Source organism: Rissa tridactyla, chromosome 5 (assembly GCF_028500815.1).
Source record: "Rissa tridactyla isolate bRisTri1 chromosome 5, bRisTri1.patW.cur.20221130, whole genome shotgun sequence".
Lineage (NCBI taxonomy): Eukaryota > Metazoa > Chordata > Aves > Charadriiformes > Laridae > Rissa > Rissa tridactyla.
The window spans coordinates 38,684,707-38,700,852 of NC_071470.1; the positions used below are offsets into that span (position 1 = coordinate 38,684,707).

Consider the following 16,146-nt stretch of genomic DNA (forward strand, 5'->3'; position numbering starts at 1 on the left):
GACATCTAGAGACAATTGATGAAGTACGGAGAAAAGCTGGACACTCAAATAGATTACAGTCAAGCTGTAAATAATTCAGTCAGCGAAAATGAAAAACTTTCTTCAGGAGCCAACTGCATCCCTTCACCAACCTTAACATTTGCTCTTAAGGTTCATTTCAGTGTCTGCAAGATGAAGTGAAGCAAACATTACCTTCTACCCAGTCTTCCACCTGCTGCGCTCTCCTCTGGGCCATCATCCGATTTCCCATGTTTCTCCGGCGCCTTGGCATCCCATCTCCCCGCTCTTCAGCATGGGGCCGAGGCCTGGCGACTGCTGCTGCCGCCACATTTTGCTGGTGTTCCTCATCAGCTGCAAAAGGGAAATATAACTGATGAGAGATTTGCTTGCCATCTCTGCTTGCTGCAGTTGTCCTTTTGCTAGTCAACTTTTGCAATCAGAGGTGCAATACCAGTGCTGTTTTCCAAATGACAGAATGCCTCCCCACTCTCATGTGTTTTTATTCCCCTGCACAGTAGCAGATATGTGCAAGTTACCTTCCCATCATTAAGCAGGATCATATACTGGAACATCCTTATTCGCGCACAGTGTTCTGTACAATGGAAATTTTATTCTGACAGCAGTCTCTTTTGCAATAACATACAGATCATTGTAAAGAAAAAGCTATAGCTATGTGCTGCTAATATTATTTGATATGAGCCCCCACAAAAAAAAAAAACACAACAAAAAATCACCACACCATGATACAAAGACCACTCCCACAAAGTGCTCAAAAAATATTCTTACTTAATCTAATAATTTATAATGATAGTCTGTTTTTCCCTTCCACCAGAAAACAATTCCCTTTATCTGGCAGGACTAGTCTAATAATTTCTGAGTTTCCACAAGGCAAGGACTCAGAAGTACTCCTTTTCCATTCTAAAGTAGTCTTGGGGTTTTTTTAATTTTTATTTTGTACTTGTATAACTTAGAAGTAGATTCATCCAAATTCAAACTTCAGAGCACATATGTTTCAGAATGCAATATGTAAATTGTTATACCTGAATCAAAACCTGAATAGCAAACAAGGATTACAAATTACAAATTATAGCTGTAATACACACAGGGTAACCTCATTCTAACATGCTGATTTAAACTGCTTCCCAAGAAACACACATAGAGGAAGACGGAGCCCAAAGATCACTGCAGCTCTCACTGCCATCCTCTCTGAATATGCTACAGTTACTAATTAAGATCTGACAAGTGAGGAATATTGTAACAGAGGAACAGCCGGGACACAGCACGGGAGCAAGCAACTGACCGGTGGGCTCATTTCAGAAGTTCTCCATAGAAAACCCTCCCCAGGTTTTTCTTTTGAGACCTTCATGATCCTGTTGCTATCATCTATGGTAGTCATGCCAAAACAATCAGATAATGGTAAAATATCATCATCCTTAATACCTGCTTTGCATATTCTGTTGATAAGCATAAGCGATATTTTTGTATGTTGTTACTTGCTCGATCCTGCAAAGTATTAAATAGTATGTCTTAATTCAGGTAAATATTCAAATGGTCTCATGGAAAGCTGCAGAACTGTTTATTTACTTAAACTCAGGACACGCTTTTTTTTGTGCTTTGCTGGATTATATAGTATCCCAGCAGGAGCACAAAATGCTTTCCACAGTCTATCAAGTCTCCAGCATCCTCTGATCCAAACAATGCCTTCCTAAAAAACCTACTATTAGCATATCTATAATCAGAAAATAAGATTCGTTATGACTACATCTACATGACGATCAAAGGTGTGCTTGCAGCTCATCTCAATATACCTCAACTAGCTTTAAAGCAGGTAACTTTGGTACTGATAACAATATAGCTGCAGCTGCACTGTTTGCATAGGCTGCAAAACAGAGTAATCTGGGGAAGCATTTGGCCAGCAAAGCCATTAGCAGTTCAGGATTGCTGCAACAATGATGTTAGCAGTCCCCCAGCAAACTCCAGCGCTAACACGCACCGTGACATTTTGAATTGAGTCACTGCACTATCACACTGCTGTCACCCTCTTGTTCTCATCCACTCTGTGAGCCAAAACAGGTCTATGATAAATTACAGAGTGTAGGCTCCAAGGATCCAATCATTTTGCTTCAAGGCTTGCCCAGTATTACTTATAGCATAATAATGCTTATTTTGAACGCTACAGAACATGCTATAGGATATACTGCAAAGGCAGAGCAGCAGATCACTTATTGGGACACTACTAAATGCCGGAAATACTTAGTCTGCAAAAAGACTTTCTATACAAATGCAGTATTTCTCTAAATAAGTTCTTGAAATACACTGCAATTCAAACGTTAGCATCCCTTTCACCTGAAAGCTTCTGTGTGTCTACCTCAATAAATTCCAAAGGTGGTCCTGCACAGCATATCAGCTGTGAAGTTCTAGCGCTCATTCATTCTGGGGCTTGGTTTTGGTTCCCATTATCCTGCAAAACAAAGACTGTTTTGCATTTTGTGAAAGAGGATTCTATTTATAAGCCATGTATTAATTTCAAACCCAGGTGCTTAACTCTCCCAGAGACAAACGTGTGAACCAAGCTACCCTGATTTCTCAATTTAATTCTCTACAGGAGACGCAGTGATTCCTCAAAGTTGACCAGTGCTAAGAGGGCTCAGAAAGTAGTAAAAACCCCACCCAAACCCAACCGATATCATGGTCAAACACACAAGGCAGTTGTTGGACAATAGTTTGGACACATCTCCAAAACATTCAGACAAACAATTGAAGACACCTAGACACTATGGGTTGTCATTTAGTAGGAAAAGATATGCCCTAATATAGCTTTTTTCTTCTTCTCTCCCCTATAGCTTCTATTTGCAAGGCATTCAGCTGGACAGTAATTAGAAAAACATGAATGTTAGTCCTTGCATTTCTTCCCATCCTTCATGGGGGGGAGGAGAAAAGAATCATTTACTCTGCCTGTAACACACTTATACTTGGTTGGTTCTTCAGGGTCAACAATTTGTCTATGTGGTTCAAGACACATCATTTATTCCAGTATCTAGAAAGCCAGACATGCCCTCTCTTCTTCTGAATGGGAAGTATCATAGATTGAATAGAGCTGCACATGGAGGGTTCTGACTGGTGGTTTCAAAGAATACAGAGGATACACTTAAAAACCCTCTTGCTCTTACTCTTGAAACTGGATTAACTGTCAGGTTTGAGATCAAGAATAATCTTCTCTGGGGTCTGTGTTTTTTTACATCTCCTCTGCAGCCCAGGGCGTGGTTTGGCGACTGCACTTATCTGAATACATCTCTTTTTCCTGCCACTGCAGACGTCTCAGACATAAGTGGCACCCCAGGCTAGCCAGTCCATGCAGAGATTAGTCACAAAAGGACTAATGAGACTTGATATAGAAACACCTGAGTGAAACTTAATGACAAACGTTACATAGGTGAGACAAGTGATCCATTAGTTGCTGATGGTTTGCAGAATGGCAGGCCAGAATAAATTAATTAGATAAAGCCCTCAAATTAACAGGCAATACAAGCAAAAAAAATTAAACAGATGTCTGGAAAATGGACACAGGCTTAGTTTGTATTTTAAGCTCTATGTTCTCCAGTTTCTGACTCAGCCTTTCAAAAACCAGGAAATATCTGGAGACAGCAGGTTTACTGCCGTGCTGAGAGAGCAGCTCTGCCTCTGCATTTTCAGAAACATCAGCATGGTGCAGAGGCAGCAATGGAGATTATTTCATCTGACTTGTCAGTCAGCACACAGCAGCAACTGTGAAACTCCAGTTGTACTGTCAGAGCTCCTTCCGCAAGAGAAACGGAGTAGAACTCCGCTCTGAAAGAGGAGCTCTTTCCTAAACTGGATGTGAAGCACCATTGTTGCGTGAAGCACAAAGAATACTATGAAATCTTTCAGAGACCAGACTTCTTAGGACCTAATTTTACATCCCCCAGGTAGAAATCTGCTCCTTTACAAAGCTTTGCAAACTTCCACTTGCTCAGAGCAAAGACATTTTTTCTTGCAAAGCAATTCTTTGTCCATCACAGCACATTATCATCAGTTATATCAGATAAGCAAGTCCATCAGGGTAACACCTGGGCTGGCAAGTTTTGAGGCGGTCCAGCAAGACACAGCTACTAGTTCATGAGCTCCCTCGTTCTGCACCGATGCGAAGATAGCTCCACCTACTGCACCCTCACATGTTAGTGGTACTTCCCACCACACTGGCAGCATCCAGCATCTTCTACCTTCATGCTAACCTAACCCATGAAATTCAACGAGAAAGCGATTCAAAACGCAACAGGTGGAAGTATGCTTGGCTTCCCTGAGGAGGTGCTTTTGCCCAGCACAGCTTATCACATCAGGGCTTGTTCACAAATAGACATGCCAAACATGTATGTTTGTTTTTTGTTTTTTTTTCCTGTTCTCAGCAGAACAAGTCCAGGCATGATCTTGCTGGAAACACCTTGCTGCTCCAAGTTACCTTTCAAAGGAAATACAAAGTTACAGGATTTACCTCTTGTGATCCTTAGCTCCCTTCATTACCTAAGGGAGTCAAGTCTTCAACATTTTTCCCAAAAGAGGGCATGAAAAGAAACTGCTGCCCCAATCCCCAGACTTTAACAAGAAGAGGTGAGAGCTACCACCAGTTCTCTAGGTGAGATGTCCCTGGTTTCAAGTCCTTTCTGTGGGACAACAGAGATTTACTAGCAGAATTGCAGCAGCTTCCATTTTCCACATAAGAAAAAGGAACAGGAAAGAAAATTCCTGTTTAAGACCAAATTTTGCAAATCTTAAATACACCACAGCCCCAATGGTTCTGAAAAATAATTTCTGTTGTGAAAGGAGAACAAAGTCATCCTCACAATATGGAATTCTGTAAAGGACCTAATATACTGATTTCTGTCATTATAAAGGCAGAAATTATCTTAAAACCACAATAAAAAAAGGCAAAACTAATATGTAAGTGTCAAAAAGATGGCATTGAAAAAGAGGCTTCAAAGTGATTAAATGATCCTGAATGTAAACTAACCTTAACCAAGGTGTTCAAAAACAGCTTTAAAGCTTTTTGAGAATTCAGACCGTTTAGAACAACTGTGGGCTTCAAACTAGTTAGAACTTTTTACACTTGAAAAGAAAAAGAAACCCTCACAAGCCCCAAAGTCCCTGATTTACCTAAGTCATGACACAAGTCAAGTTCAGGAAACGATGTATTTCCAGCAGTCTCATTTCTCTGGGACATACACTCATTTTTTACGAAAAGCTTTAACTAACTAGGAATCTGACAAAATTTCATCAGTTTCCAAGCTGTTGAGAAAGATTTAGACCAGGTCTATACATGAGAACGTGTGAGAGAAGCATGTTGGAAAACTTAATTATTATCAGAAAAAATTGCTTTTAACACAAAGTCCTTACCCAGCATACACTCTTGCACTATCATGACTGTGTTTATACTAGAGGGGTTTTCTTCTGTCTTCAAAAAAATTATCAAAGCTACCTCCCTCCTCAAAAATACAACAGACAAAATACAACATACAAAAATATCCTCAAAAATACAACAGACAAAATACCTTCCTCCTCAAATAAAACAACAAAAAAACCCCAACAAACCCCCCCCCCCCCAACCCCAAAACCTGGAACTGGTGGTGTTACATTGACAAAGCTTAAGTGTTTGTCCTGGCTAAACATCTGAATTTGAGACCAACAGATAAACAACCTCTACTTTGAAAAACTCAACAAGTTTGTTAAGTTCACAGCCACATCTGATTTCTTCCTGTAACGTTCACCTCGCACCCACAAAAGGTCTCTTCCACCACGGTTTCACGCTGCCACAACTGCTGGTCAGCAATACAACAGAGAGAGGCAGAAGGGCTGGAAGTGCTGTATCATCTACCCGCTCCCAGAACGGGACTGCGCAGCACGGCACCTACACCTGGCAAGGCCGGCAAGCCCTCGCAGCGCCGGGCCAGGTGGAAAAGGCGCAGAAGCGGGCAATTTCTGTGAGAGGCCGGTAAAGCAGGCTGTCAGAGGCAGGAAAGGGGCCGGCCTGCCTGCCTTTCAGGTCTGACGGGAACATTAAGGGGTCGCTACCCGCGACCTGCCAGAAGACCGCCTGTCAGCCAGGCTGGGCCGTCACCTCGCGCATTTCGCTCCCCGTTTCGCAGAAGGAGCGTCGGGGACACCTTCCCTCCGCCCACCCGGTACGACAGCTGGAACCCAGACAGACTTTCCCCAACCACAGCAAACCCGGCGCCCCCCACCTTGGCACCGCCTCAAGCCGGCAACCGGGCCCGGGTTCCGGCCAACAGCAGGCCTCGCCGCCGCCTGGGGCTGCCACCCCGGGGCCTGAGTGGCGACCCTGGCGGGCGGAGGGAAGGGCAGGACACCAGGGATCCCGAGGGAACCCAGGGGCCCCCTGCCCCCATTGCGGTTCACCCCCAGGGGAAGGCCTAAGGCAAGGCGCCCCCACCCCGGTTTCCATGGAGACGCGCCCCCCCGCCCCGGGCCCCCGCCCCTCCCCCGCGCGGCCGTTGAGGGCGGGGGCGGGCCGGGCTGGGCAGCAGCCACCGCGGAGGAGGGGGGGAGGCCTAGGCGAGCCGTGACCCACCTGCCCTCGCCTGGCCACGGAGGCGGGTGGCGAAGAAGAGGAGGACGGCAAGAAGCACGGCGACAGCGGCGAGCAGCGCCGCGTCCATCCTCCCTCCTGGCCCCGCCCACACCGGCCTTGGGGGGAGGGGGGCAGCACTTGGTATGTCCCGCCCTTCCCCGCCGCAAGGCCCCCGAGCGACGGGCTGCCCGCTGGTTGCCTGCAGCGGGGCGGCACTGAGGCGGGCGCGGCGGCGCCGGGCCGGCGCGGCGGCGGGTAGCCCTCGCGAGGTGGGGGCCTGGCGGCGAGGCGCGGTCGTGAGGGAGCGCTGCCCCCGAGGCGGGCACAGAGGGAGGTCGGGGGGTTTGGCCTGGTTGTCGGTGCGCTCGGGAGGGAAGTTGAGAGGAGGAGTTAAGAACTGTGAGGCAAAACTGCCCCTGAGCGCGGCGCCGTCGGGCCTGGCCGTTGGGGGCGGTTGCTGAGACGTTTCCTGCTGCAGCATCGTGGGGTGGGCGTCTGTTGAGCGCAGCAGGTTGGCCCACCAGTAGGGGTATCCCCGCCCGTGACCCTGCACCGGAGTGCGTGCCCCGGGTCCGGCCCAGGCGGGCCGCGCTGAGCGTGTTGGCTGTCAGGGCGTCCCTGGCAATGAAGCTTAAGTTACATGTATGAGTAATCTGTAATTCTGCCTTTAAGTCAGTGATTCGTAGGCATGGAATAGAGCTGGAGCTGCCTGGCTCAGCTGCGCGCCAGGCAGCTGAAGAAATGATGTCCTGACCTGGCCTGAAGCAAAGCAAGTTTGTCTCTGAAAAAATTGGAGAGACAGACCCTGAACTGGCCCTAAACTAGTTGTCTTGAATAGTCAGCTGGCTTAATTTGGCAAAAATGTAGAAAACTAAGCTGCCCAGAGGAGGCTGATCTATTTAAAAATCAGGTTTGCATTGATCTATGCAGAACCAGTGCAGGTGGGTGGGCTTTAGTTGTAGATTGATAATTGCTTTAAACTGATCCAATGCTGATGTCCAGTCAAATGGAGCCTCCTGTTGCTTCCGTTTTACTGGTAGCAACGCTCTGTGACCATGCAATAGACCAAAGCAGGGAATCAGTTATTTTTTTTCTTTTTTTCTGGATTTAGTTTTTAGCCAGATCACAGCACGTATCAGCACAAAAAGATGCTGCAGGAATTTGCAGCTGGGGATGGAGAAAAAAATTTCCACCCCTTTGTATGATTGCCCACTGTTAGATCTGAAACCATTTGTCAGGCTCTGCCCCAGTCCTTCCATGAGTGAGGAGAGAAGTATTTTAGTTTTTACTTGCTTTGACTTGCATTGTGGTTATAAAGTTCTGACTAATCTAGCCCATTCTTACTTCAGAGTTCCCTTTAGTGTGGCCTTTTAAAGCACTGTTTGTTGTTGGGAGGGATTCTTTGGGGGAATGCTTTAACAAATTGGAAATGGAAATTAGAGGCTATTGGATATATAGACATAATCAAATTAGCTAATTACTCATTCCTGGGGATGGCAGAGCTGCCTGTGCACATACTGTCATGAGCTGGAGAGAAATTCAGATCTGTCTGCCACAGAAAAAAACAGCTTCTGCTAAGTCTTAACAATGTAGAACTGGCTACACAGTGGGAAGTTCTCAAAAAGGAACCGAACTGTGGTTATGAAAATGTGTTATTTTAATATTAATCTTTCAAATCTCATTTTGGAAATCAGTGACAACGCCCCTTTGTTCATGCTGTGCGCAAACTGTATTGCCTGTGTTCTGTTTCTGTCTTACCAGGTTAGTCTAATACTGTGTGGTCAGAAAGGACGTGTCCTCTAGTAACTTTTGATAAATTATGAACTGAAGCTTTCCTGGTGGTTATCTTTAGGGTACGCTTCAGACAATGATTGTTGTATATCATATGTAAAGTTAACGATTGCTTACAAAAATAAAAACTGGATGACAAATACCTGGGTTTTTCTTCCATGTCTTTCTTTGCCTGCAAAGTCCTCTAACACAGCTGAGAAAATAGTAAACAGGCACAGGCCAAGTGAGAAGTACCAGCCTGTTCCCTGCCCTGCTCTTGAGTTCATCACTGAAGGAGCAGGAAGCGGTGGGGTGTTCTCCCAAACCTGTCTGTGTTCCGCGTTCCTCTCAGTGTAACTCAGTCCAGGGCTCTCTGGCTGCACAAGTAGCTGTGTCCTGGAGCCACACAGGGGCATACACCAAGCAAAGCTCAAAAGATGCATTCGGAAAGAAGCGTTATTACAGTAACCTGACTTTATTTTGTTTTGTTTGCCTAATTTTACTGTCATTTGTGCCTTGCTGGGTAGCAGCGGCTACAGCAGATGAGGAGGGAGTTGATGGCTCCCAGGTCCCATTTTGTGATCATCCCACTAACGACCTTGGTCTGCAGTCAGCACTTACTTGTGCAAGTGATATGTATTTTACTTGCTTGCATGGTCCCTACAGCCTTTATTATGGAGATAATAAAGTGATGTCATCCGGTCCTTTCTGGGCTGCAGTGGTAACGTGAGGTTTTTCCTGTAGATGTCACCATTATGCCATGTAGAAACAGCTCAAACTGCAGACGAATGACTGCATCAGATGATCAATTTGGTTACGACACCAGGGTCTTCTTCAGAAACACTTTATGTCCCTTGGGCTGTATTTCTCAGATGCCTGCTTATATTTTTCCTAGTTTAGATCTGGAAAACTCCCTCCGGTTTCTTTAATAACCATGTAGATTTCAAAGGATTTTGAGGCTGACTTACCTCCAAGGCACTAGGAAAACGTATGTGAAGGCTGTGATGAGCAGTGAGCGTTAGTTGAGTTAAAGGACTGCCTCTTGGAGCATAACTCATCCCACTCTGTCTTGCAAATACTGCACTATGGTGGGATCATAGCAATCCGGAACTTGCAAACCTACACGATTTCCTCAGGCAGCGCCTGATCCTGATGCAGGCAGTTTTGGGGGAAAATATGTGGCTTTTCAAATTGTTCTGTATTTTGACAAAAGGTCAGATAGCACATTCCCGCCTCAAATGCCTCATTGTATATAAGAATTATATACAATGTGTATATTACAAAGAAGCGGGTGACTGCCGCTTCTTTGTAATAACAACGAGAATGAATCCAGCTGGCAGCGCAGTCCCAGAGTGTTTGATTCAGAAGGTGTACGGTGGCGTCGTGTATTGATGTCCAGGAGTGGGACTCTAAGTAGAGGCAATTCAGCTTCATCTGTGCTGAGAAACTAAGTGCATCCAGGAACTAAATGTATCCTGGGCCCTGTGGCCAACTGGCACAAAATGCCCTCTTCCGCGCTTGTAAACTGTCTTGCCTTCCAGGAGAGGGTGGCTGGATGGAAACTGCCTGCTGGGAGTTGTTCTTGGACTGTTCTGTGCATTGAACCACGCCTGGGAATTATCTAGGAAAATTCAAATTGGCACCCAAATTTATGCTGGGGAACTTTCTAACAATTTTCTCACATGGATGATTACTTTCCAGTGTCTGGGCATGCCTGAATTTATAATGTGGATGTAACCTTTGTGTAACAGAATATATACAGGGAGAAATAACGCAAGCGCTGCCTGCCTGCTCCCTCCCACTTGGATATGGACTTCTGGTATTCTTCCAAATGCTCATCTATAAATGTGTTAATGAACATGCGTTTCTGGATCCACTCCTTGTGCGCGAGTGGGCACAAAAGGTCTTCAGCACCTTCCAGGATGCACTCTGTGGATTGCAGGATCAGACTCTGGGAGGTATCTGAATCAGTGTGCCAGAGTTAAAGAGCTGCAGATGTATTTTATAGTTGCAGAGCAATGAACTGGTAACCGTATGTGTGCAGTGAACTCCACCTGGCACCATGTGGTAGCTCAGCACCTCCCGAAAGCCTCTACAGAAACTTGTGAGACCTGTCTCGGTCTCCTGAGACACTGATGCTTTGTTCTCACCCCTTTACTTGGATTTCTTGTTTTAGGAGAAATAACATGGCATATTGTTGCTTGAGATAACTTTGAAATTTACCTTTTAAATTTACCTCGGGCCTACAGGAAAGATGGGGACAAACTTTTGAGCAGGGCCTGTTGTGATAGGACAAAGGGTAATGGTTTTAAACTAAAAGAGGGAAGATTCAGACTAGATTTAAGGAAGAAATTTTTTACAGTGAGGCTGGTGAAACACTGGACCAGGTTGTTCAGGGAGGTGGTAGATGCCCCATCCCTGGAAACATTCAAAGTCAGGTTGGATGGGGCTGTGAGCAACGTGATCTAGTTGAAGATGTCCCTGCTCACTGCAGGGGTGGTAGACTAGATGACCTTTAAAGATCCCTTCCAACCCAAACTATTCTAATCAAAACAGTCTTAGTTCTTGTTAACAAACTGCAAAATTAAGACATGCACTGAAACCAGATGAAAGTGTGACAGAGGAAAATTAGTTTCTGCTTGCATTGGTCTCTTGTTCCACAGTTACTGAAGTTTTTAAGCAAAGGGGTCAATCTGTCAGGGCTCTGCCTGCAGAGCAGAACTGCAGCCCTGGATTTCTGTCTCCTGTATGCTCCCAGGTAGCTGCTGGATGCAAGCAAAGCTTTGTGGTCCTACCTTGGTTAGGCTGTGAGAACGCTAACAGAGCTTCGTTGGAGGTTATATGAGAAAGACCCCCCTAGGTGGGATCTCATGGTTATCTCCCCTTATTTTCCTTTTCTTTACGGAGTTCAGGTGATCGCAGCCATCAGCTGTTCTGTCGTTTGCAAATGGAGCACCATAAACTTGGTCCTCACTGTGTGACAGTTTCCATTTGTTTTTGTCTTCCTGCTTCAGAGCCCACGACACATCAGAAGGTGCTTGAAGGTTTGAAGCCATTGCGAGGTTTGTCGCACTGTGTTGTGCTTCATGGCAGTTTGTTTCTGCTCTGAAGGTTTGAGTGTCTGGGCTAGTTCAGCCACACCTTCTTCTGGGGCAGGTATTACTGGCTGGCAGATGCAGGGAGTGAGACTTCGTGATCAGATAAAGGCTCTTTCTCCTTAAAAGCTGGGGAAGAATTGAAACAAATAATGACAGTTAAAATATAAATCTAAAAGAAATCCAAGGATTTTCCTGAGCAGGTCTTCAGAAATATTTGGAGATGGAGACTGCTGTGCTAATGGCGGATTAAAGAAAAAAATAGTGGTGAAGTGAAATCCCTAAGACTGAAATTCAGATGCTCTCCTCCCGCGTAGCCACAGAGGTGGGGATTTACCTTTTCGGTATGACTCAGCCCCGCGCGGCGGAGCGCGGCAGACAGAGCGCTGGCTTAAGCTGCAAGAGCAGCGTGGGTGAGAAGTGACTCTCAAAAATTTCCTGGTGTTCATTGAAGCAAAACCCAAAACCTTTCAAAGGCTCTTTGGTGAACAGAGAAACCATGCAGGGTGTGTGGATTTGGATGTCCCTGATTTCAAGCAGGGGCTGTCCCCGGTTAATGCCCTGACCACCTGGTTTAGATTGGGTGCCTGTGACTGCATCTCTGGGTGTCGATGTTTTGCCAGCAATTCATCTGCATTGTTTTCTTCATCTCTTTTGGCTGTAAATTATACCAGATGGCTCCTAACCAGCATTTCATGGGAACGGACACATTCCCAGAAAAGACCTGTTCTAGACCTGTGTTTTCTGCTGGAAATCATCCTTGACTAACTCTGCGTAGCTCATCTGAGCTTAGTCCCAGTACCGGGCAGGTTACTTTTCTGTGCGTGGCTTTTTGTAGCTGAAAATCAGAGATAAAAATATCAGTCCTGGGGAGTAAAACACATATATAAATAGCAGAGGTGTTAATGTTCAGTTGTTGCTATTGTTCTGGATATCTTTCTCATACAGCGCTGCTCAAGGCTGCAGAGCTCACTCCTCCCTGCTCTGGCCAGCCAAGCTGTTCGTCCAGAGCCTTAATGAGCTTCTTGTATCTTTTCAAAATGTAAATTGTAACCAATTTAGAAATCATTAGTTAAGAAGTCTGTCACAGCAGCTCCAGTTTAATTTCACCTGTCCCTTCCCTTGTTTCCATTAAAAATCATTTAATTAAACAGGCTATCTCCTTCTCAGGGCATTCGTCTCCATTTGAAATAAATGTCCTGCAAAGTCCGTGACTCAGCTGACAACACCAAGTAGTGACCAAGACCCAGATGATCAGGCTTTCCAGCACAAATTAATGAAGAGCTGTTCCTCTCTCTCTGCCTATCCACCAGCATTAAGGAAAAAGAAAACCAGAGATGTTGAAATGCCATGTGCTTTCTTTGCTGCATGCGGGCAGCTAGAGAAAAAAGGGTGCAGGTGCTGTAACCCAACGATACCTCTCTTAGGTTGTCCCCAGGGACTGAAGGGTATTTGCAACTCTAGTGCAATTGCTGCTTGAGGTAAGGCTTTAGCTGCAAAAATCCACATTTCCAGCCAAGTTATTTAAATCAAGTGCGCTTAGCTGGATTGCAAATTCCACTTAATGTGAACATTGCTCACCATTTAACATCTTGGTTTTGGCATGAGCAGGTTGAGTCATAGCCTGCATTTCTCTTTCTGGATGCAACACAGAAGAAAGCATTTTTACTTTTTCTTGGCTAGAGGCTAAATTGTGGTTCTCCCTGACGTTGTCTGTGGTGCAAAGCCTCCTTTCCTCTGACGACTTTTTCCTACCATTCTCAGCATCCCTTCACCTGTGCATTCCCTCTGGGCTCATGAGCATGTGGTAGAATGGGCCAGGGAACCGATCCTAGCTTCTAATAAGCTTTTTATCACCAAAGGACATGTCTGTGGAACAACAGCATTAGAAAATACTGATGTAACCCAAGAGTGGACTGTTTATCTGCTTGAGTCCATCTCCCTTTCAGACTTCTTCAGTGAGGCTGAACAAGCCCAGGTCCTCTTGCTCCCTACCCCAGTGATGCCACACTTGTCCACACTTCTTCATGTGTCTGTCTTTCTGTCTTGAATATGAATGACTTGGCCAGATGAGGTCTTGACTTGTGCACAGCACCATGTGAATGTCCTAATGAACGTGGTCAGGAGGCTGGAGCACATAATGTAAGAGGAGAGGCTGAGGGAGCTGGCTCTGTGTATCCTGGAGAAGGGAAGGCTGAGTAAGATCTAATTGCTCTTTTCAGCTACATAATTAAGATTAGAGAGAAGGGAGAGCCTGACTCCTCTCAGAGGTGTGCGATGAAAGGACGAGAGGCAACGGGTGTAAGCTGCAGCAAGGGAAATTCCAATGAGACGCAAAGAACAATGTTTTCGCTGTGAGGAAGGTGAAAGCCCAGCAAGGTGGGAGTGTTGCTTTTCTTTGAGGTATTCAATAGTCAGCTGGACAAGGTACCTTCCAGCCTAAATTTTAATGCAATTCTGCAAATGTCCATGAAATAAAACAGAGGGAATAACATGTACAAGAAGAGGTCAGTTTGAATGCAGCATGCGTGGTCTCCATATCTGGCTTTGCAATAACACTACTCCATTTCAGCAGTTCCTTGCCGACGGCTGGGCAGGAGCTAAGCAGTCTGCATCACCAACGTGGAATATGTGCTTTTCTACTCGAACTGCATGGAGTTCACAGATAACTCTGAGAGCAGTAAGGCTACTTTCGTCTTCTGGAGCTGATCCAAATAGATTACGTTGCTGGAGGAAGTTAGGGGAGAGCAGGAGAAGATAGTATCTTTATTTAAAAATAAATTTAAAAAAAACCCTTAAAATCAAAGTGCTTAGTATGGGTGCAGCAGGATTGTGAGTCTTTGCTGGTACTGCGTTCATGTCCTGTGTTATGTGTCTTGACTGAATTGCCTTCTCTCTCCAACAAGTGGTGCTCCTAGCTAGCGTTAACTGGGCAGGGTGGGAAAAAGAACAGAGCAGTTGTCTCTGTTGTACCTAATCTGTGGATAAATGGGGGAACATAGGATTGTGAGGATTGGCAGGCTGGATTAGACTCAAGGGACATGTAAGCTAGTACCTTGCTTTCTTCAATGGCCAACACGGCAGGTTTCCAGGGGTCAATTTAAAAGCTGTACAGAAGGCTTCAGAGGAAGAATCAATTCTTTTCTCCCCCTTTCCCCAAAATATTACCCTGTCTGCCTTCCTTGCAGGATCAACTTTCAGAAATCAGGAAACGTTCGCAGAGTCTCTAGAAGGCTGTGATTTGCTGGTGGTGGTGTAGACCCACAGTGGGTCGTAGGAGCCAGTGGTTGGGGTTGACACAGTGCCCTGGACTGCAGGGGACAGCCAGGAGCAGGCAGGTTGCATCCCCTAGGTAGGTTGGAAGAGGTTAGGACCAATACATGGCCTTTGCCAGGGGCTACCAGGAGTCTTTTGCTGCCTCTGTGTATTTTATATGTGTGGTGTGCATTGAATCATGAAAGCCTGGAGCCTCTAAAGGACAGGGAAACCCAGGCAATATTTGTCCCTCAAAAGCAGTTAGAAAAGCACTTTTGCAGGGATCACTTTCTGCATAGATCTATCTCCAACAGATGTCAGGATGCTCAGTATTTTCTCCGGGTTGCAGAGTCTAAAGGAAAAAAAAAATAAACTGGATCCCCTGGAGAGAGATGCAAAACCAGTAACCCCATAAGTGAGATTCACTGGATTTAATCTGCCAGTTGCAACCAAGTTGTAAGGGAAAAAGCAGTGTAGAGTCTAGGTAGCTCCTGTGCTAGGTTTCTGCATAGCCCATCCCTTGTTGAGCATCTGTTAAAATGCCCCAGGCACTTAGCACCCACTCTGGATTGCAGGTAGGTTGTTACCCAGGAGCTATATACCCCAAAATGGCAAAAGATGCCTATATATAAATATTTGGCAGGCTTGTGTGGACAAGACAGACAAGAAAACACCCCAAAGCCCCAGTAGCTGTGTTGCAGGTATTGCCATTTTAGAGGGGGAGCACAAAAGCAGAAGGAGATTTTTAGGCAGCACTAGAAGAGGAGGGAAACACCTTTCAGTATGTCAGCTGGCATTTAATTATGCATAATCACATTAGTCAAATCAAAATAATAATGGAAACTCATTTTTTTTTAAAGACAGAATGGCACACAGGAAGTTTTCCTTCTTTTATTCCCAGACCCCTGCTCCTGGGGCTAGGAGGGAAAGATACATAAGTGTTTGGAGTTACATTTTCCTTTATTTTCTCAGCTGTATTATACACGGAATGATCTGAACACAAGACAATATACCCTGGCATAGAGACTTCACCATTTCTGTTTTGCTGAGAAATAAATGTTTGATGCTGGAAGCCATAAACTTCTAAAGCATAGCACCATTTGCCTGGTGATATTTTCATCTTCATAAAATCATAAATTCTGAAAACATAATTTTGCAGTAGTTTTCCCTAGAATCTAACAGTTCTGCTGGCTGCCCGTGTTAGTGCAATGTCTGGGCTTTCAGAGGGCTTTTTGTTACTTGTTTTCTCTCTCGATGGGCTATTGTAGAAATGGAAACGTTTGCCTACCACTCTTACATTTCTCAAAAGTAACGAGTCCTAAGGGACTATATATACTTGACCTCTGGTTTATCATGGGTTGTTACTGACTGGCAATGATGAGAGTATTTCCATTTGCTTTCATCAGGATGAAGGTAAATATTTAC

The 16,146-nt window shown here is 45.2% G+C and overlaps 1 protein-coding gene across 1 annotated transcript in view; it reads right to left on the minus strand.

Annotated features, from left to right (window-relative positions):
* Positions 1 to 6,735, minus strand: part of DDRGK1 (DDRGK domain containing 1) — a 39,385-nt gene extending 32,650 nt beyond the window's left edge. The window contains exons 1-2 of the mRNA XM_054202706.1: positions 6,602 to 6,735; positions 193 to 351 (exon numbers count right to left, since the gene is read on the minus strand). Of these exons, the coding sequence (XP_054058681.1) occupies positions 193 to 351; positions 6,602 to 6,689 (247 nt within the window). The 5' untranslated portion in view covers positions 6,690 to 6,735. The remainder of the gene's footprint in view (positions 1 to 192; positions 352 to 6,601) is intronic.
* Positions 6,736 to 16,146: the final 9,411 nt, after the last annotated feature.